Consider the following 24,335-nt stretch of genomic DNA (forward strand, 5'->3'; position numbering starts at 1 on the left):
CTAACTAACTGCCTCAGTGCATACTAGCATACAAACAGCCTTGAATTGTTTCCCGTATTTAGCAGAAACAATGAAGATATAAATAGCATTTTACCGAACGTTCAACTTTAATTTATTATACTTTTTCATCCCAAATACGATTACAGGAAGATAGACTAGACAACGTCAGTTTATTAAATTAAACAAATTTAAATTAAAAATTAAAAAATTATAACTTTGTAAATCTTATACATGTCTAAGAAAATTGCTACTAAAATATCTAACGCCCAATAGAATACATTTAGATATATAAGATATGATACACTCTGCCTGTAGTATTTTGCTACGCTCATAAGTTGTCTAATAAAAATCCTCAAATATTGCCGAAACTACTAACAATTATTGCCGAAATTACTAACAATTATTGTCGAAACTACTAACAATTATTGCCGAAACTACTAACAATTATTGCCGAAATTACTAACAATTATTGTCGAAACTACTAACAATTATTGCCGAAACTACTAACAATTATTGCCGAAATTACTAACAATTATTGCCGAAACTGCTAACAATTATTGCCGAAATTACTAAAAGCGTATATACATTATATGGAAATTAGAGTTCGTACCTCAGGATCTCTTAAGCAGAAGAAGATAAATACAAGCAGACCCTGGAGACAGTTGAGGACGGTGAACAAATAGGCTGACAGAGGAGTGCCCTCAAACAAAAACCACAAAGCTAAACTCCATGTAAGACTTAAGACTAACAGGATCAAAATATCTTCTCGGCACCATATCCTGAAAGTACAAAAAACTGTTGAAACGAAACGTTCATTGATTTACTTGAAACTAGTGTCTTGGGATCCATCTACTCGATAAAATATACAGAATCAGACTTCTCTTTCGGAAATTTAAACATTATATACGAGTAATTTATTGTTTACCGTATATATATATTTTCAGTTTCAAGATCCCAATAATTACATTTCTGAACGTCAAAATATTTTCCAACAAACGTTTAATGTGTTAAATTGGAGTAATCCTTATCTTCTGATATTTGTACAGGATGAGACTTCTCAAGATATATTACAGGCAAACAAGTTAACGGGTTGCAACGTTCATCATTATCTCACTGTTGTTTATGCGTATAGCTTGTAGTTTTTAAGATTAAAGATCATTTCAGTAGGCTAAACGCAGTTTAGTTTACTTTGTGTAACTGAAGATTGTTAGTTATTTAATATAGCTTCTATTTATGGGCATGAATATCACATGCCAAACGCTGTCATACCATATTCTATAATTCCTCGTGTTTTTAGTTAGATTTGTTGTTGTTGTAAAGAAAAAAGGTTATAGGTTACACGTACTTTCAAAATAAGTTGACTTTTACCCTTCGAAAAAAGTTAAAAATTTTTTTTGCTGTCAATGTAAAATATAAAAATGAACTGGCTGATAAAGTTGTTATTCGTGTTTTAATCAAAGTTTCTAAAAAGTATCAAAACAAAATATGGACCACAGAGCACGAATTCTAAAGCACGAGATGAATTATGTAAGTTTAAATCAGATTTATTCGAAAAGCTTTCTACAGCAGTAGTTTTTTGTATTTTTTTCAGCCTAGAGCAAGAACGGATCGAAACAATGTTATCACAGAAATAATACATTTTCGAAGAAAATATAACTTAATAGTATTTTCTATATTTTAAATTATTATCATTATTATCTCTTTTTTTAAAAAATTCGTTCCTTTCACTCAATCGTCAAATTCAACCTTAAGTTAACATAAATAACATAAATTGTTTTATAACTGCTGGTTAACTTATAGCAAATTTTTTTAACAGTGAAACAGATGTTCCACAAATTATCTTATCCTAGTTATGAAAAACGTATTATTAATTTAAAAACTTCTCGTACACTTTGAACATCACAAAAACGTTTACGGATATTAAGAATGGTATTATAAATAAAGTGACCTATTTTTTTTTCCTTGTAGTAGCAAAGCACTGATAACAAAAACTAAATAAGAATGTTCTTTGGTGCAGTTCATTGCACTTGCTCTTCATTTAAAATGCTAGTCAAGAATTTCCTTTTTTTCGCTCATTCAGTCAGATGCTTATACAGGATGCACTAGTTGTTCTGTTTTCAGGACAACCTGAGATTTGTTTAGTTTCGCCCAAGTTCACACTCATCTTAAATCAAAACTCAACTTAGTTGTTGAAATAGCATGCACCACTGACTTATCTGTTTAACTGAACAACCACTAGCATCAACCAAGTTTTTCTGTTTGCTCTTTTAATGCAACTATTATATGACTTCGTTAAAGATAAGGAAAGCGGTGAAAGATAACGTTGATTGTTTGAAGTTAAGCACAAAGCTACACAAAGGGCTATCTGGGCTATGCCCACCACGGGTATCGAAACCCGGTTTTTAGTGTTGTAGGTCCGCAGACATACCGATGTGCCATTGGGGGGCAATAACGTTGATACGAAACTGACTAACAATTCCCAATTTTATAATATATACATGTACATGTATATATATTTTTGAATTCTGTAAAATTCTAAAATCATAGGAATATTAATTTCAGACACTTATAATAATTGCCTTTATCATTGCAGATATCTTTTGCATTTATAAATCTCGATACTCTTACTTTATCATATGCTTTATTTGTTGTTTACAAGTAGATCTGTACATAATGTACACAAAAGAAGTTTTATACACTCATATCGTAATGCTATATTACTAAATCTCTGAAAAATTACTACACAATTCTATATAATAAAACTTAAGCAGGCGATGCTACTACATCTGCATAATGGGATGGGGGTAAAGTATTTCAAGAAATGGTGGGGCTAGAAACTTATCGTCTGACAATTCTAAGAATCCATGAGTAAAAGTAGAGGAAAATATCTTATATCATTTAAATCTGCCTCTCGACCAGTATCAAGGGTCATCCGTCCAGTTGGAATACGACAGACATATTACTTGTTTAGGTACTATATATATCATCAAGTTTCAAGAACGACAACTGCTAGGGTGTGAACCAGATTAAGCTGGTGAATTGTAATTATTATAAATGTTAATTAAGTCATTTATAAATCACATTCTTAGGTTAACAATTAAATACACATTATTTATATTTATCATTATTAATATTAATGATAATGCTCCTTGTAAGGGAGAAAAGGGCGTTAAGAAAAGAGTTCAGGAAAACGAAAAAATGAATGAGAATGATATGTATTTCTTACCTTACACTTGATCTTCTTGTTTCTTCTTTATTCTTCATCGTAAGAGCATTTTGTGCTTTGTAGCAAACTTTGCACAGAATTAGAAAGTAGAAGATAACAGAGGCCTGTAAGCATGTCAATTATAAGATATTAGTAGTGACATCCAATATACTAAACTATCTTCACACTGAAAGCTTCCTACATAATAGATGTTAGATAAGAAAAAGTAATTAGTTGAAATCAGTCTGTTAGTAATACTAGAAAAGACCTTGACATTTTAACTACAATTAACTGTACTTTATAATTAAAAAATATTAGACTCTTTGAATGTACTATATTAATGATTACTCAATAAATTCAATACACGAAAACAAGAGTTTATCCTCGCTCAACTGTATTTACACTTATTTGTAATCGATGTTCAAAAGCATATACTGGATATTGTGGAACAATCTGAGATGAAGAAAACCTCTCCAACCGTAACGAAACGCATTCCATGAGTACTCACCACAACGAAGGCCAGTGTCGGTCCTACGAAGCTAAACACGTAATAATTCTTAATGTTCAGCCAGCAGAAAGACAATGTACCGTAACTGTATGGATCAATAATAACCGAGACCCCTACGACGATTGCAGGCAAGCCATAACCAAGACTATAATACCACTTCCAACGGGTCTTCTCGGCCTTGAACACATCTAATACCATCAGAAACAGCTGAAATGATTCCAGGAACATCCAGGCAAAAACAACAAGGAGGAAATAATGTAGAAGTCCTGCTATTATTCCACACACAATTCGATTGGTGATCTGGTCAATTCCACCCACAAAGACAACTTCAGTCAGAAACAGACACAGAGAGATATTTTTATGGATTGTGTTTCGAACGCCTTGCAAGTTCCTGAAAAATAAAATTTCGGTTTAGTGGGTTTTTCTACATAGATTTTACTCATTAAAAATATTCTAAAAACACACATATATTATAATCTTGTGTTTTCAAATTGATCTAATATATTCAATTATTAACGTAGAAACTAATAAGCTATTTTCATAGGTTTCATGGGGCTCTTTTCTGATTCTATTCGAAAGGAAACAATGCAAGTTATATCAATAACACTCATCCGTAAATCAGTTATGCTTTCTTAGAACAGTTACCAAAAACTGCTTTATATGTTATACATTATTATAACGTGTTTGCTTATTTTAGAGAAAAGCTATCTGCTATGTCCATCGCGGAGGATCGAACCTCGGATGTTAGCATATTAAGTGCGGAAATTCATCGCTGTGTCACCTGGGGGACATAGTATTTCAACAAAGCTTAAGATTACAAACATAGAATACCTGAATTTTTAATAAGCTAGTGAAATATTTTAATCATGTTTATATATTTTTTATCGGAATTCCTATTGAAAATAATAATTTTTAACACGACCCATCATCATAATCAAAATATTACACCTGGCTGAATGAAGCTTGTACTGCAACCGAATCAAACAACATTTTTCAAAGTTTAGTTCTGATGACAGATATAAGGACAATTATTTTTCAAATGATATATTATTCAATGCAGTAGACAGACAGACAAACAGGTAGATAGATAGTTAGATAGGTGCAATTTTGTTGTACGTTGTAGTTAGCTAGAGACATAAGAGATTACATAAGCATCAACAGAAAAATATTTTATGCATTAAAGGACAACCTTACACCCTTCTTCAAATTAATTCAGTCTTCCAGTTGCTTGGAATCCAAACAATTTAATTACAGAGTACTAAAGGTCTGGTGAGCTACTGTTCAAAATGCCAAATCGTTAAAGTGTCTGTTACACCCATAAGCAGACCTAATTAAATATTGAAACTGAATGCATTTTTGTAACATTCTCCATCCACCAGATATCCAAAGAACTTATAAAAAAGGGAACTTCCAGAGTAGAGGCGCACACATAACATTCAGTCAAAACTTACCTTAGAAACTGAAGAATCACAAAGGTAACCAACAAGAAAAGTAGTGCCAAAGCACAGCCGACAGTAATAACGATACGAACAGCAACACCTTCCGTCCTTTTAGTCTATCAAAGAAAAAAAAATATGAGTCAAAATCTTCGTCTTATACTTTTAACAATAGTAAAGCGTATAATCTTACTCTTAACATTATTAAAACATTTTAACTTTGATAAGCCAACTTCTTGTATCTTACGTGCCATTACGAGTAAATTAGAATTATATAATAATAAGTGAGTGTATTTTACATCACATTTCCCTTTTCCTATTTATGGTTAGTTTTTTTGTATTATTGTTAGATTATTTAGAAAACTTTGATTGTTTTAATTTCATTTTAAATATAACGAAGGTTTCTTTTCAGTGAAATTACGTTAATATTATTAAATGCAATTTTTTCCATTTCTTTTACACCTATAACGATTTGCATTGTTAGCTTGTTGTGAGGATTTAGGACTAACCTAAATTTTCTAAGCTGACCAGATCTCGTGATATATTATTGGGATTACGGCCAAAAATCTTCTTAATAGATAGGTTACCAACAAATGATTAAATATACTTTAATCATTACAGACTTTATTTTCCTTAAGAATAGATTTATGATATTAAGTTTTCTAATTAATTTATTATATAAGTTCAGTTTAGTTAATGTATAGTCATCTTCACGTTCTGATCTAATTAACTTATTTTTATCAGAAGTTCTTAATAATTACACCAAAATAAAATTCTTCCAACAAAAATAGTATAAACTATTTATAACAATTTTCCCAGTCACGTCTTTACTATATAGCTTTTTTTAGAACTTCAATAGTAAACGGTTTAAAAAATTACGTCATCTATTTTATCTCACCTGATTTTCTGTTATCTCCATCACTACCGCGAAATTAGTAAGGTGATTGCAAGAACATACTGTGTGAGTGATGTTGGTCTTTCTCACCCAACAACCTTCCGTCGACCATTGGCTAGAGCAGGAGAATATTAATCATGTTAAACGTTTTCGTGAATACAGCCTAATTTCCAGTATTTAAATATATAGCATTTGAAACATATGTCATACCATGGCAGTAATTAACATTACGTTATATTATGGTGATATCATCCTACAAGTAATAATGTTATATAGGCAAGTATCCGTATGTATTCATAGGTCTATCTATGAAGTATCTTTTCATTTTCTCTGCTCCTCTTCAATTTTATGTTATGATTAAGACAACTGAAAAAAAAACATTATTTTTCTGTATTTCTAGATAACATGATAATATCATTAGGACAATATTTTTAATCCGAAAGAAGTTTGGCCTTGGAAAATATCTTATTTTGTATTGTTCAAATGTATATATGTATATATCTATGTATGAATGCTTGTTTCATAGTAATCTTAAATTATTATAGACCAAAAACCGTGATTTTAATCAACACAATTAACCCATTTGACACTTTAAAACCTAATACTACATGAAGACTGTTATGATCTATGAATATATTGCAAAAGTGCAAACCCTCGTAGGCTTAGGCCTTTTCAGTTTTGCAAATAAAATCGACTTTAAGTTTCTAAATAAGTGCAAACTTGGTGCACTTTGGACTTTTCAGATTTTTTTTTCGAAAATAAAATTAACTTATGACATAAATAAATGTAAAAATCCTTTTAAGCAATATTTATGGTGCGTGAAATTCAATAGAGTTTTAGCCTAAATGAGCAAATATCTAAATTTTATGTTTTAGTTCATTCAACTTAGGTTTATTCATAATGAAAAATATATTATTGTAGGCTATGTTTTAATGTCTTAATTTAGATATTTTATAATGTTTGCTAGAGGGAGTTTTAGCCTGTTATACTGATGTCATGTGCGCCTAGAAATTTCCAAAGTGTGTAGGTTGAACATGACGTCTCCAATTTTTGTCAGATTTGAGAAAACATTTTGTATAAAAATACACCATACTGAATCAGTTAGTAGGTCAGCCAGTCACTCATAGAATTAAACAGTGAGTTGTTAGTAAGTCACTGAGTTAATTAGTTAGTTGATTAATTGGATAGTTAGCAATCCAGTTCAATGTTGCACATTTTGAAATTAGTGTCTTAGATAGGAGAGTAAGTCTAAGTTGCTAAGTTTTATTTGTAAGTTAGGCCTGTCGTGAAACAGTATAATTTGTGAAAGGTTTAGTTGAAGAAATAAAACGTTGTAAGTTTCAGTAATGGAGCTGTACTTTGTATTATTTTTACCAAATAATCCAAAAGAACTCGCCCAACGATAGAAACCGTTGCAAAAAGTATATTTAGTAATCAAGGATATTTTTAACCAATTTTATTCACTTTAATTGTGGTTTGTTTCAAGTCCACACATAAAGAGTAACTTTTGAGTTCGTCTAGATAAACTTGAGAGGCCATAAAATCAAGCTTTATTATAATTCAAAATCTCATCATTTAAGCCATATAACTAAGCGATATTTTGATTCAACAAATCCACCACTTTAAGATACTTCTAGTTAATTTGCTCTTAAAAAAAGTTATTTCCGATGCTGGAAACTCTCAACGATTTATCATCTGATCTAAGTAACTTAATCCAAGTGTATGGGCAGATTAAAATGCAATGAATCAGGGAAAAATCAAACAGAATATTATACAATTCCACATTACCACCTAAACCAATAAATTGAACATAATATGTCATATGTGAGCACAATTGTGATCGTATATGATACCAAATCAAGTTGTTATTCTCATTGGCATCTTTTTCTTTGAAAAAAAAAAGAAATAAATAGTATTATAATTCCATTTCATTCAACAAAATTAAAGGTTTTTGCATATGAAAATAAATTAATAAATTTCACTATAAACGCACATAATGAAAATATCTGATTATAGCTAAATATGACGACAGTGATTTCGCTAGATAGTATATATATATATATGTCTTTGTGATAGCATCTTATTCGAATTAACAAGCATCTTACTAATGTATTCATATACATTTATATAAATATATATATATATATACTAATAGGTGTCACTACGATTGGATATTTATTTCGAATAGAATGGCACTACACATACTCACCTGGAATCAAAATCCCAGAATACGCAACGAGGACTGCTCATATTTTCTTCCTGTGATGACAGAAATTGTATATTTATACAATTAATTCCACTATCGTTTTTGATATCCGCATATAAAAAAAACATATAACCTTCCAGGGACACAATGAATATTACTCGTTAATATATTATGTCATTATGCTCATTTTACTAATTTCTTTTGAACCTTTTCATACTACCCTTCCTTTCACAAAGGAAAATGATTTTCAAAAATAACATTCAACATAAAAATGTTCCTTTTATTGCTATACTAAGTCAACATATAAAAACTTAAAACGTAGAGGTATAATTAAATTTTGATTGTTTTAGAGCAAATCCACATTAGGCTATCTGCTATGTCCAGGGCGGGGAATTAAACTCCGAATTTTAACCTTGTAACTCCAAAGATTTACCGCTGTCCTACCGAAGGACAAATAACCAAAACCAACAGGAATGGTGCTAGAAATGTAGGAGGGCTGACCTTCCAACCGTATAAAAAAAACCCTGAGATCTAAATTACGCATGTTTTGTAAATAGAACGCTTATTTTAAAACACATAGTCAATTAATCCAATACACTTATTATCACACAGACACTAGAAATTAGGAAACTTTCCACATGTTAGTGTTTCAAACAACAATAACTTTAAAACATCTGTAAAAGAACGGTTCTTTGATGAATAGTAACCTAATATTTATTGAAGTTCTTTAAATTTAACAAAAATCTTTGAAACGTATTCTTGGAACTGCAACGTTAAAATAAAATTATACGTGAGCTAAGTAAAATATATATATATATATATATAATACTCTTTTAAAAGTTCCTTGAAAATAGTAAAGTAGTCCTTAAAAATACCTTTAAAAACAGTAGTGTGAAATGTTCCTTTAAAAATAGTAAATGAGTCTTTAAAAGTTTATTCAAAATAATAAGTAGTTCTTAAAAGTTCCCTTAAAGATCTTAATGCTTTTTAAATTTCCACAACTTAGATTTCGTGTAATAAAAATAAAGTTTGAAATATACTCCCAAACGAAACATTCTAAATATCGTAATACTGATGAAAGCTATAAATAATTTATATTATTTAGGACATTTTCTATTTCTTATCTATAAAAATTGATAATTACATTAAGTTTTCGAAAACAGTTCCGTAGGTTTTGAACTTTTTTGTTACAACTTTTTGGTTGGTATACATCAGATGTTGCTAAAGAAGTCGGCAAAACTTTAATTGATCTTCACATGCTTTGTGTCATACAGGAAACGAGAAAAAAAATGACTTGGTAAAATCCTTTCGCGTTTCCTTTTGAAATATCATAAGTTCAACCAGTATTTAACGTAAGCTGAAACAACAAGTCATAATAATAATAAAGAAATGTACCTAAATCTCAACACGAGAGTAAATTAGTGCTAAGATTATATCTTTCTTTACCTGTAAATGTCTTAAAGTCACACTCACGGGCTGGTGAAGTTTTGATGTTCGCAAGTATTCAACCGATGCAGAGATCACTCGAGAATTAACCAACTGAGTCGAGTTTAATAAACTGGTAGAAGCTGTGCCCTCGAGGTCTAGTGGAAGATTGTCCTCTAGGGATAAGAATTCTTCCACTCTATTGTAGGCTACAAACATTACTTTCACGATCCCTGTAACAAAAATGTCAATTTGTTTATTTATGCGATTAATCATAGTTCCCCATATCTCAGTATAAATGGAAACATTATTTTCCTTTCATTCCCTTTAATATGGGTGCAATCTTTTCCTTTACTGCTTATACTTAACTTGTAGCTACATTTAAGCAAATTTACAAGATTTCTCTGATAAACGTGAGTTATTTTAAACATTGATGCTTCATAAAACAGAAAAATAATGTCAAGAAAGACGATTTTACGTTGTCTAATATTCTGTGCTTTAAGTGTCCCCAAGACCTAAACGATGCACAGTAAAAAAGCTGTAAGGAAATAATAAATAAGCAATCAAATTAAGAGTTTTCGTTTACTTTCGTTTTAATTTTTGTAAATTGCATTAGTTTGACGTAAAAATCATAAATCTTCAAATGAAGTACATGCAGTTTTAAACTTACTCAAAGACAGTGAACAATAACGATAATCACAACAGACGATATGGTTTTATCACTTGAGGTTAGACTAATTAAAACATTTAGAAAAATATATACTTAAATAGTCATTTTCTTTCAGTTTATATTTCTGTTCTTGTTTCGTGCTTACCATTTATTGCACTTCCTAATAAAGCTGCAGCAGGAAGAAGGAGAGAGTCTTCCATTCGGTACCATCTTGTCCCTTCTATGTCTTCTGGAACAGGGAAACGGACAGCGGAAACAGCCCAAGTTTCTACTAACCTTACGGAGACCACTGGATATAGAAGTCATTGTTTCAAATATAGAGCACAAGTTTCTTAAGAAAAGGATTAGATATGTATTTGATAAAAAGTAAACTACTCTTTGAAAGGTAACTGAAAATATTAAGTATCTTAATACAGTTTTATCTTCGATAACAAATAAAATAATTGTTTCAAACATGGATTATGTGTTTGAAAATGTATACATGCTATATTATACTCGATAAGAAATACAATTTAGTTTTAAGAGTAAGAACAAAGAGACTGTACAAAAATTTGAGGTAGCATACAAAATCCTTGTTTCAAAGCTAGGCTCCCAAGCTAAAATCTCCAAACATATTATGTTGATGGTCATAGCATAAGTTTTCTTTGTGATCTAATATGTTTATACACTTCAATGTGTCCTACCGTATAGTAAAGAATCTAATATGCTCATACACTTCAATGTGTTCTACCGTAAATTAAAAAATCTAATATGTTTTACCCTTCAATGTGTCCTACCGTAAATTAAAGAATATAATATGTTTTACCCTTCAATGTGTCCTACGTAAAGTAAAAAATCTGGTATGTTTATACATTTCAATGTGTTCTACCGTAAATTAAGAATCTAATATGTTTTACCCTTCAATGTGTCCTACCGTAAAGAATCTAATATGTTTTACCCTTCAATGTGTCCTACCGTAAAGTAAAGAATCTAGTATGTTTATACACTTCAATGTGTCCTACCGTAAAGTAAAGAATCTAATATGTTTTACCCTTCAATGTGTGCTACCGTAAAGAACCTAATATGTTTATACATTTCAATGTGCCCTACCGTAAAGTAAAGAATCTAATATGTTTTACCCTTCAATGTGTCCTACCGTAAAGTAAAGAATCTAATATGTTTTACCCTTCAATGTGTCCTACCGTAAATTAAAGAATATAATATATTTTACCCTTCAATGTGCTCCACCGTAAAGTAAAGAGTTCTCGAATACTAAATCTTGCTTGAAAGTTGAATAGCCTCAAACTCTCTTTCGAATTAAAATGGTATTTACAAAACTTACACTAATAAAGTTATTGTTCCAATGTGATTCAAGATCATTAGATGTCGTATTATTTTCTACAACGACTGAAGTCATTGTTCTTACAGGACAAAGTTCCATTGTTAAATTCGATAAAAGATAAAATTATTGTTTGAAAGCGAGATGCTAAAAATCTAAACATATCCTAAAGATATATCGTTATGGCTAGAAATGAATGGTTTTAGTGGAGGATTCTTACAAATATTGGATTCAGCGCGGGAAAAACGTCTTCCGTATGACTGGGAGTTGGCCAGTAACCAGGTGCTCTGTTCCAGTCTCTGGATTAAAGCCGAAGTCGCCAGTCGCTGCTCGGACACTGGAAGATCTAGCCAAGACTGATTTTGGAACTCTTCCAAGAGGTTACTGCTAACTTCTTGTACAGACTTACAGAAGATATACAAAGAGACAAATGAAATACGGAAAAAAAATCAGTTTTTAGAGTTTCGTTACTTTGTGAGAACTAAAATGATAACAACAATCAAAACCAATAAAGCTGACCATATTTTTCGATGAAATGCAATAATATCAGAAGAGTAAAGGTGATAAGAAAGATTTCAGAAGCTGATTGTATAAAGTAGTAATCTAGCGAGCTATGGTCATATATTCTAGACCTCTAGAGTGTCATCAGTTATACTATCGTACCATAGATAACAATCTTTTATACGCTTTTAACTATATACTTGATATCAGAGATAGAACTCGCTTAAGATGAAAACAAAATATCGCGTTGGTGAAAAGAGATGGTGTTAAGTTCTGATGCACAAGAAAGAGCAATTCTACAAGTTTAAATATTTACACGCTACTTATGCGTCCCTATTATGTAGGTTACAAATAAAGTACACTTATTTTTGTTTGAAACTTATTCCATTATGTTATTATTTTGGCTGATTTATTCTTATCCCAATCCAGTGGTGCAGCGGTATGTCTGCGGACTTACAACGCTAGAAACCGGGTTTCGATATCAGATGTGGGCAGAGCACAAATAGCCCTTTGTATAGCTTTGTGTTTAATAACAACAACTTATCAGAGATGAAAATTTATCACGGTCTATTTAAAGAAAGAATAGACATTTAACAGTTATATCTCAACCATCCCTTAACACAATCTCTCTTTATATCATTATATCAACTGTCAATTGTGTGATAATCCTTTTCGGAAACGCCAGTCTCTAAGATAATTAGAATTAAGGTTTGAGTTTCCTCATCAAACAAGCACTATATTAGTGTCTCTTACTAAACTCAAAATGAATGAAACGTTTTCAAGGTGTTTAATCTTTAACGTTTGTCTTATCTACTTCTCATTTTATCAGGACAGTAAAAAAAAAAACGAACAAAGACCGACCAACGTTGTAGCTACCCAAAAAATCAAACTGCGCTAGATAAATATATTGGATTTTCATCTCATTGACCCAGAGTTATACGGAGCAATTTTTCAAGTTTCTTCTTTTGGAATCAAAAACTGACGTGACAGTAACTGATATCCTAAAGTCCTGATTATGATGAAACAATTTATCGCAGTTCTTAGTGACGTGTTTTTTTCTATCCATTTCATTTATCGATCAATATATCTGCCTATTTCAATGATCCGTCTATCTATTTCATTCATCGATCTCGTTTACACCGTAATTGTTCCAAATAATTAATCTACTGCCTTTTCATCTGCTTGTTGATATGACTTCTTAATTCATAAAAGTTCTATTTGTTTCAAGCTTTCTCGGTATCAATGATATGAAAATAGCCTTTTCAGATTAAGTTATAATGGTACCTCAGTATATTTTTCTTTCTAATTAACTTAACTAATGCTTATCTAATATTTTATCATCCATCTATTTTTAACTAATGTAAGCGTCTTTGAGAATACAGAAAACAGTCTAAATTTTTGTTTCCCTCGCATCGTTTACGTACGCTTTAAAAAGTACTTTGTATGGCTGCTTATATTCTAATTGGTGTTAAAAGGAACAGCGTTAACTTACTTGAAGCATCTCTCTAACCACTTGATAGCGTTGTTTGTCGTCCATGATGTCTTGGACCCGATCTTCCAGCTTTGTGACGAGGCGTTGGAGGATGACCAGAGTTTGAGTTATGTCTCCTCCATACAGAGGCTTAGTTCTGGTAATTACAGCCAATTCTGCTGCTATGCCTACCACCGAACCTCCGCCATCAATCTGAGAAGAAAAAAATATGGTTTGGCATCGCACGATACGTGATTTTCAGTTTAATTTCGAAAACATGTGAATGGTTTCAATACCTCTCATACAAAAAAGACGGATGCCGAGTCTTTAGTACCAGAAGTTTCCAGCAAACTACTAGTAGCGTTTCTATACACTGTGACAGGGACGCTAACTCTTGTTTCTTTGTAATTGTTTTTACTGATTTCAACACTAGACTGATCAGAAGCTAACAAATAATCCTTATGAAAGTCCGTAATATCTAAAAGAATTTGAAAAGTTTCATGAAAATACAATACTCACAACTTTCAAAGTGTATACTACAAAATTCGTGAATCAACACAAAACACAAGCTTAGAGTAATCAGGGAAATCAAACTCACAATAACAGGCTCTTTTTTTTAATTTGTTGTTTATAACAGTACCTGAATAAGTCTTATGGAACACTGGCAACATATAGATATATACTTGTTTTACTGTATTTCAGCGTAGTCGATTCGAATCGCCTTTTAAATAGCCTTGCTATCAAACCCTGATAGAAGAAATTCGGATGAAATTATTTTTTTATCTGTCTTTCTTGCTAACACATTAAAGTCAATTCAGCATGTTTGAAAATGCTCTGTGGTTTATCGCGTTCACTTTTAATTAATTGTACTTCATTTATTTCTATAGAAACGGCCCCATGTCTCAACGGTATGTCTGAAGGGTTATAACGCTAAAATCCGTGGTTCGATACCAGAGATAGGAACAACACAGACAACCCATTGTGCATCTTTATGCTTAACAACAGACAAACAAGTCTATAGAAACAATCAGTAATACTTTTCTCATGCCCAAATGTTATAAAATATAAGTTAGTCTACACTACATCACCATGTAACTTGTTCTGCTTTAACACATAGAACTTTACACAAACTTCGTATAGCTAAGTGGTTTAAGAATTAATTTATTTACCTGGGCATAAAAATGTTTTAAAAACATTCAAAATGATTGAAATTTTGTAGACATTATCTTTGGTCATTTCTTCTTCAGGGAAAAACTGGGAATGTTGGTGTAATCGAATGAGTGATATGTATAAAGGGAGTTTAGTAATTGTTTAGTCTATTTCTCTATGTAATGTTGTAAGCATCTCATTTCCGGTACAGTGTAGCCGATGGCGAGAGTGTATGTGAAAAGGTGTTAGGAATATTTTACTTTAGAAATGGCTAAATATATGTATAATTAAAACTATATTTAAGCGTTTAAGTAAAATAAATAAATAGTATAAATAGCCGTTTCATGCCATAGTTGAAACAATTGTTTAAAATAAAACACACCATAAAGTAGTTTTATCAGTCAGGGATAATGAAGTGGGGCTAATTCAATACAAAAAATGATGTCCAAGAAAGTTTCAAACAGATACCAATATTAATGTAATGCAACAAGTACGATAAAATTATAATACTCAAACTAGGCGGGAAAATGAGTAATTATTAATCTGATACGTTGAACAAGGATATTGGATATAAATCCAATACAGCGTAAAAATCGCTCGATTTCAATCACGCGGCCTTCACTGTTTTTAAATCTTCAAATATGATAAAGTATGCTCTGCCAACAACATGATACATTACCAACATCCCTTCAACATTTTATCGTCAAACGATAAATTATCAGAAAAACATCTTACCCTTGTTTTGAGGTTTTCTACCCACGCCGACTGGCAGTCACTGAGATCAGGTGAAGACCCCACCCACCGAGGTGGGTTCGACCCACACTGCCACCTTGAACGACCTAAAGAGTAAAGAATAAAACAAAGTCGTTCTTTTTTTTTTACACACTCCTTAGAAAGAAAAGTACCCCAATGAATAATAGATGGATTTAATATTTATGAGGAAGATCATAACCACTGATGACTACAATAGTTATACCACAGCACTCTAAAAAGCATATTACGCATAATGATGATGGAAAGAGTGGAATCTGAACACCTTTAGAAGCAGCTCATGTATACTAATGATCAGAAGAAAAAAAAAAAGATAAATTGACTATGAAGTAGGTCATGTTTGCCGGTGATCAGAAAAGGCATTTTCTGTGTTTATCACATATCAAGTCACATATGCAAGTGATCAGAATAAAAGTCAGGACATCCTTAACGATTATCAGTATTTTAGACATCTCTACTCTTTATAAGGCTGTACTATGTTGAAACTAAAACTTACTTTTGTTTCTATGGAACTAACTTAAATGTCCCAGTAATAAGAATGGGAGTTATTAGCTATATCATTAAATACAATAGATATCAATCTAAAAGCTATATGAAATAACCAAATTATATAGCAGTGACATGCAGTAAACAGATTAATTACTCTGATATGATCACAGAAGTAGACACCTATAATATTTATATTTGAGAACACAAACAGCATAATAAAAAATCTGGAAAGTGGAGATCAAACTGCCATAAAGTAATAAAAAGTATAGAGGTGAACAATCTATAAATTTCGACAAAGCTACATAATTTATGGACCAAACTAACTATACTAACTTGATCATAATAGTAGAGATTTTACACTCTTTGTAAATCAAAATATTTCCATTAAAAGGATCAAACAGTGGATATTTACAATCTTCAAAACTAAGGTAATTAATTATAGAAGAAACTACGCTATAATTATTAGAATATATAGATACTATCGTCAAGAACCAAGCCACTTACTAAATCGACCAAAATAGTGAATTATCTTCTGATAAAATCAAGACACTTACATTGATTATAATTAAAGCTAACTCAGTAATTACTGTATGAAAAATCAGCTGCGGTACAATGAAATTGAAAACAAAGGACTAGAAAACTTTTTTTTTCAAGTTTAAAATCATTAGAGGAAGAGCGTCACAACCTGAAACGTTGTGAACATTAAAACATCTATCTAACGTTAACCATTTTTTACGGTGTACATTCTTCCCTTCCTTTTGTTTTCCAGTAATTACTATAGCTTATTTAATATGCTGTTCTAAAATGTAAACATATAATAATTAGAATGTATTGACTTATGAGTTGAATACTTTCGTTGTTATCGATATTTTCAGCCGTAATACCAATAATGTCTCACGAAGTTCAGTTAGCTTAAGAGATTTAGGTCAATTTAAATCCAAATACTAAGTTAACAATGTAAAATAGTCATAATAATAAAAAAGCTTCATATAATATAAAATATTTTCGTTCGTACTGTTAATGTAGCTAACAATAAAGAAAGCGTGAGATATAATTTATTTACAAAATGCATGAAACCAGGATTTACAACAGTGAAAACTAACTTGTTAAAGGTAATAGCAAAATTGCATGGAAATGATCAAAATGTGAATATTTGTATACAGGACGAAACGTCGTCCTCTACACTTGTGTTTCTACAACAGGCAGTTGCTGTCCATTCTATAAACTTTCATCATGAATACTCTGCCTAAACAATCTATCAAATAATGATCAAAATACTTTCAAGTTCAAACTATTCATTAGATATCGTAATATATATACTAACTATTTGTCATTTTTAGAACTGCACTGAGATGGTCAGGATAGAGAAGGTGTATAGATGTGTTAAGATATATTATACTTGTTCAGTGACTTTTCCTTCGACCAGTTTTTATTTCATTTGTACTTTTATATGTACAATTTTCAGTATTTGTTCATTATTTCCTTACACTGATTTTAGATCATGCAACGACAACCTCGAGAGTTTTGTTTTATTCATCTCCGTAAATATTTCAGAGAAACAATTCAACATAGAATGTAACTAATTCTAATATTATTTTATTTTATTAAAATTTACTTGGAATTAATTTGAGTTTATTTTTACCCAAGACAGCAAAAAATATAATAGAGCATTCGTACTGACATTGCGCCAAACTTTATACGTCGAATGAACTGACCTGTAGATCCACCTGGACACTGCTGTATTGCAACTTCTCCTTGGTGAGTCCAGTTCCATAAAATATTTCTTGCAATTGTTGGAGCACAAAATTCTTTTCTGTCTGAGCCAGTTGGTGAAGTATGAGTGTTGTAAAACATTCGTGGCGGTTCTGTTAATTTGCAAAATCCAAGATTTGTTTGCATCATTTACTAAATATGTTATATACAAATCTACACCAAATATTGATTTCCAAAATGTAGAGCCATAAATGATCTAAATATAACATCTTATTACTAAGTTTCAGAATATATTCAATAATTTCTAAAGTTCTATTGGTCGAATTCTTCTGCAACCTTGTGCCATTCGGATGGCATGATGAAGTGGTATTCCTTTTTCTTGTTGCACACTGTCATATTAGATTTAGGCGGTAAGGAACAATAGGGTCATTTTCGTGTATCGTCTTTTGTATGTGCATATGCCATCATACTTATTTCAAAACACTTTTAGGCAAAAGATTCACCCCTTATAAAGATATCGTTATGGGTCATTTTTCACATATCGTTAACTATGTGATCTTTACTTAATATCAAGAGGTCACGATTTTATTGCTCAAGAAACAAAAGCATGTTTGAGAATATTTAACTTCACTTACCAACAGATGGCAGCACAAAAATCGCATTATTTAAATTATTTTGATCACTAAGACAAGTGTTTAGCGTTTGAAAAAAATAACATTTCATGTTTATTCTAACGTGAAAAGAGGAAAGGTAAATGCTAGAAAAGTTGGTACCTTGGGTTTTTAAACAATAATCTCCTATGTTTGTTTGTATAAAGTCTACTATAATGATGATTAACTTCCAAAGCAGTATATAGTATTTATAGATATAAATATGAATATAGTCTTCTTTAAAACATTTATTGATCCTCTTAAGGCTACAATTAAATTTCTCGTGTTATTGCTCCCTAATTAGATAACACATCAATATTAAAAAGCATAAAAAGTCTTAAAAGTCTTTGTCTCTGTAAAATGAGCTGTGGCCTATTTATGTTACATCTTTACTCAAGTAAGTTATTCATATTATAATTCTGTCTCCACTTTTCTGCAAAATAGAAAAGCAGTAAACCAAGAATTAGCTGAGAACAGATCTCTTTTAACTTTTTTTTCGTATTTCTTGATTCCAATGACAGTTTTCAAAAGCGTTTAAAGAAAGTGTTATTAATTCCTTCGTTTCACTCAAATGAATAGATATACTAAAACTTTTAAATTACTCTTTTTTTAATGTAAAAAAGGATTAAATTAGACGTAACAAACTTTGATGGTGAATCTATTAGTTGCTTTCAAGAAACCTGAAAGTCGAACCTCATGGTAATTTGTTCTTTTCGAAACATTTAATTTAACTCATTGAAGAACTTCTTATAACTTCCTGTTTTCTAAGCGATTTCATTAAGGCCACAACTTGCTGAAGTTTCATGACGAAAACACTACCACCAAGTTGAATGATAAAGGAAATATTTGAATCAAGAGGCAATTTGTTTTTAATTGTGTGGTCAAAATACCACTTCAACCTTTTAAATAAATTTAACTTTTTCTTTCCACAATCAATCAACAAAAAGCGTAGAAGTAATCCAGTCTATCAAGTCAACTATCTGCTATAATAGCCTTTACTTATTACATTTACAATAGAGAGAGTTGAGGTCAACAACACCTTACTTGTATAGAGTTGGACCATTGTGTTGTGAGTTGAAGTGGTAATAAGGTGTCTTGTAGAAAGAGAAAACCCGGGAGTTGAGACAGTTATCGGCGACAGTTGTGTTGGGTTGACGGATGTGGACATCCTGGTTGACTTAGGTGTAATTGGTAGCAATGTTGGCGGTTTTAACGTTGTTGTCGTAGTTATTGAAGACTTTGGAAACACCGGCTTATAACTGTTGTATGTTACAGGAATTATTATAGGGGGCCTAGTGGTGGTTGTAGTTGTTGTGGTAGTGCTCATCGTAGTTGTGGAAGATGTTGTTATTTCTAAAATACAAAACAATTTTCATCTGTTTTTACTTCTTTATTGCACATAATAAAACTCTGTGGTAGTATTAAGTGATTGATCCAGTGTGATTCTTATTTCGATATGATTCATCTATAATGTTAGAAAATTTAAAAAAGCGAAATCAATTTAAACTGAATATATTGTATACGAACCCCCCTTTCAATAATTCAAATATTTATGTTCTAGTTAAGTTGCAATAAAATATAATTTAGGAAAAAAAAACAATTGATTAAGCTGAACTAATGAAGTCCAAATAAAAGAAAATCTGAAAATTACACGATAATCAAAATATATATCAATAATAGTTGGTATACGAAACAATCAGTAATAATATACAAATAACACACAACCTTCCTATGGTTGAAGTAACCGAATACTTCCGAATAAATATGAACCTTTTGGAATGACATATAATTGTGCCATCTTGTGAAGCATAAATGTATGTGTACATATTTTGATGAAAATAACTTTCTTAAGTTATTTGTTCAGAAAAAAAATCTAATGTACTTAATACTAGCTTTTAACTAGGAATAAAATTAAGCAAATTATTTTGTTTTCTTTTCAATACAACTAGGAGCTCTTAATTTTCTTCTGTACCTGCAATACATTGGTAGTGGGCCTCCAAATACTTCACCGTGTCCGGACATGGGTCACCAAAGACAGAACTGGAGGCGGGAACACTGCAGCTTTTCTTCATATCACAGCTTCAACAGAGTATGAGGATGAGAGTTTATTGATTTAAAAAAAAACTTAGATCACTGACCATGCATCTTCGCATCGTAAAGTAGGCGTTCTTTATTTTCATTGCTAAAAATCAATTACAGTACACGAGAGATCAATGTACGACTATATTATATGAAAACAATATTTGAATACCTAAACAGGGACTTACCATAATTTCACATTGAACATTTTTACTTGCAGTGAAAATAAAGATGTCTATTGCTAATGCGATTGAAAGCATGGACCAGTAACCAATAACGAAGTGCCAACCTCAAAACATCAACCACTTACCTCAAAGGATGGTTTGAAATGTATTCACATTCTTTTTATCAATATACTGGCAAGATTTTACGTCCCTAATGATCTAAAAGAACATACGTAAATCTCCCTTTTACGACTTTCCTAAGATTTTTGGGTTTATAGTATTTCTCGTTACTCTGTGCATATTTAGGAAAGACGTTGTGTAAAAAGTAGGTAGGCACTCCGTATGCTGCAGAGTAATTTTTATCTAGTAGATTTTACAGTGTTTACCATGTAAAAGTTGATAGTGGTCAACTTAAAGCTGTCTTTTTTAGCAGATCTCGTTAAAAAATAACTGACCTAACACACAACGGTAGTGAACCTCTAAGTATTTATGGGTCCCTGGACAGGGATCTCCAAAAATGGCACTGGTGATGTTCAGACCACAGCTGGAAGCGAGATTACATCTGTAATAAAATTTACGAACTTATATTCTCAAAGATATGATTGCTGTGTGCATAAACACGTAATTTTTTTTGCTAAATCTTGGGAAGAAGTAACTAGCATACAATTTAGACTTGATCTTAAGTTTCTACGTATTTCCTGTGTATATATACATATTTATACAACTTATTTCGTTACGCTTAAAGTAATTACTTAATCTTTTTTTTTTACTTAAAGCATAATTAATACAATATCAGGGCGTGCATTTTCCAATAAAGTGAAACTATGAAAAAGTTATCGAGGTTGAATTTTTTTATATATTACTTAAACAATAATTTTATATTGAGGATAATAAAAAAAAGCATTAAAATACCAACAAAATAATTCCTGTTATATTATTATTACGTATCGCGCAAGGAGAGAGTTATAGTGAAGAAATCATGGAAATTTAAATCATCTTTTTTTAATTTAAGCAGATGTGGCGAGTGTTCCGAGCCCACTTGATCGGATCAACCAAAGTATTCATTATTTTACACTTTTCCGAAAACAATTAATTTTTAAACAAAATATGAAATTGACGTTTCTATAAAAATAGCAACAAAGACCAAGTTAACTTTTGTATTTTTGTATGATAATAGATACTATATTATGAGAAAACTGATTATGAAAATCAAACCACCATCTGCTCGTGTATCTGTGACATGTGTCACCTTATATGACATTTAGTTCTTTTTAATTACTCGAAGGTGATTAAGAATTCATAAAAAAATAGCGGAATACTAATATCACGTACGTAAAAAAAACAAAAAACGTTTATTGAGTGACATTTTGAGCAAACACTCTTCGTCACAAGCCTTGATTAAGCCATATATCGATAGGCCATCCAGTCTTTTCTTAAATTTAACTAGTTTTGTAATGAGCTAAGAGAATAGAATAGAACAGAATAATATTGTGTAGAATATTTTTTAAAACTCGTCTTATTTTTTATTTCTTCTAATTACCCCCTAGTATGTATTATAATAAAGGTTAGAAAAAAAAACCCAACAGTGTTTAATTAAAGCTTTGCTTTTCCAACACAAGTTCATGATAACTTCCTAATACAGACACATATATGGTCAATAAGAAGAAACAGCTTCTATCCAAAAGCAAAACAATTTATTGCAATATCGATCCAACATACTTTAAACACTGATTATCCTGTTGTCGGTTGATATGCTGTAATATCACTTGATGGCGGTTACTGTTATTAAAATTGATCTGGTTAAAATCAAAATTATTTTAATAATAGAATATCAGTTAAATGTATTACTGTATATCATATTTAAACAGAAAACAATACAATACAGAGTGAGAAAGAATTTTGTAATTTTTGGACTAGTTCCTATCATCATATATATACAATGCCCTTCAAAATCAGTTAAACACTCCTGAAAAGAAAGGAACTGCCTGTTACCCCTACTTCGTTTTACAAAAATTCGTGTAGTAGGTCGTTCTGAATTTGGCCGGAATGAGGTCGGCCATAAAGCTTTACACCACCCAATAATAAGACACTGATAAGACAAGATCGAAAAGACCATCGTCACAGCTTGTTAGATAATGGAGAAACAGCAGGCAAAAACAAAGACACAGTTCTTTGGATCCAACACAAACTTGGCTGCCAAAGGTGAATAACTAGTAAAAAGCTTTTGTTGACTACAATACATGCAAGGCAACAATTTCCCTGATCTACCGAAATGCATCGCCATCTTGTGGAGTTGTGAAGGTCACTAGTCTTCTCTAATGGATTTAGATTTCACCAATTCAGCTCTAACAGCCGTGTATGAGCGTAGTGAAAGGCAGACGATGAATTCCAAATTTCCTGTGTGCAGAAAACTGTCGAACATGATAGCGTTTCTGTCATGGTATGGGCAGCCATTTAATGAGTGAAAACAAAACGAACCTTGGTTTCGTTGATGGTTGTTTAGATGATGCCACTATTCTCCAGAACCACGTCCTATCAGTCTTCCATCGAAATGTTTTACCGTCTTACATTCAGGAAAAAGATGCCTTGCCACACAACCAAAACGACAACAACGTGAAAGAGGGACAAAGGCATTAAACTCCTGCTGCGTGTTCCACAGTGTCCTATATGAACTTTTAGAACACATATGGGAGTATCTAGACAGAAAGCTATTGAAAATACATTCATGGTCCACCAATTTACTCCCCCACATACAGCAGAACTTGTACCAAGGTGTTATTCATCAACTGATCGATACCACGCCAAATCGTATCCAGTCGTTATCTAATGCACGTTATAATTAAATGCTAGTACAAACGTATGCGTAAGTGTCACATAAATTTACTTTCGATGACATAAAACTGTTGTACTGTCAATGTTTCACTGGTGCCCAATTTATTCTGCCAGAGCACTGTATATGAACCACAGTATCGCCGTTATCTTTTCAAGAATGTTTGAAATTATAAACTCTTAATACGCTGGCTGCTAAGTTATAGGAATAAATCCCCACCTTACTGACACCTATCAACAGAAAGGATTCGTGTACTTTTCCAATAATATATTAAGCCCGGTCATATTAATCACTAAGAATACATTCTCTAACGTGACATAATGGGATTTATAATGATGAACATGGTAATTTAAATAAAACTGGGCTTAAGTAAATCTATAAACTACTGCCACAGTCTCGCTCATAGAAATGTTGTTGTTTTTGGAGAGAAGTGGGTAGCAAAGGATGTAAGAGTTAAGAAAACAATACTGGACTTAATATCATTTTTATATCTCCCTTTTTTGGTATTTTAATTGTTGATTAACAATTGCTAAAATGTATATGTTAGAATTTTTTGTTTTTGATTCTAAAAGCCATTGTAATCTGTACTAAAATATTAGAACAATGTTTTATAAAGAAAACCAGATTAAAACATGAAGTTTCTTTGTCATGGAAGTTATTCACCAAATACAAAATTTATTGTTCAATAGTTCAGATCTTTGTCTGTATGAGGCTTATCAGATATGATTATCCTGATGTAAAGAGATTAGAGAAGCTGAAAACAAATTTTCAGCGACAGTTATTTTTTATTTTACCTGTCCAATAAAATTAAAACATTTAGACTATAAGTTTGTTTGTTTTGTTTGTTTGTTTTGT

At 31.4% G+C, this 24,335-nt stretch overlaps 1 protein-coding gene across 1 annotated transcript in view; it reads right to left on the minus strand.

Moving 5' to 3' along the window:
- LOC106458316 (latrophilin Cirl-like) overlaps positions 1-24,335 on the minus strand; it is a gene marked incomplete at its 5' end in the record, with an annotated part of 70,696 nt that overhangs the window by 10,554 nt on the left and 35,807 nt on the right. The window contains 14 exons of the mRNA XM_022384494.1: positions 611-779; positions 3,227-3,330; positions 3,714-4,104; positions 5,165-5,268; positions 6,048-6,159; positions 8,254-8,303; positions 9,697-9,908; positions 10,491-10,634; positions 11,884-12,067; positions 13,657-13,848; positions 15,520-15,623; positions 17,760-17,909; positions 19,452-19,760; positions 21,106-21,212. Coding sequence (XP_022240202.1) covers positions 611-779; positions 3,227-3,330; positions 3,714-4,104; positions 5,165-5,268; positions 6,048-6,159; positions 8,254-8,303; positions 9,697-9,908; positions 10,491-10,634; positions 11,884-12,067; positions 13,657-13,848; positions 15,520-15,623; positions 17,760-17,909; positions 19,452-19,760; positions 21,106-21,212 — 2,332 coding nt within the window. The remainder of the gene's footprint in view (positions 1-610; positions 780-3,226; positions 3,331-3,713; positions 4,105-5,164; positions 5,269-6,047; positions 6,160-8,253; positions 8,304-9,696; positions 9,909-10,490; positions 10,635-11,883; positions 12,068-13,656; positions 13,849-15,519; positions 15,624-17,759; positions 17,910-19,451; positions 19,761-21,105; positions 21,213-24,335) is intronic.

This window comes from Limulus polyphemus, unplaced genomic scaffold, assembly GCF_000517525.1.
Source record: "Limulus polyphemus unplaced genomic scaffold, Limulus_polyphemus-2.1.2 Scaffold443, whole genome shotgun sequence".
Classification (NCBI taxonomy): Eukaryota; Metazoa; Arthropoda; class Merostomata; order Xiphosura; family Limulidae; genus Limulus; species Limulus polyphemus.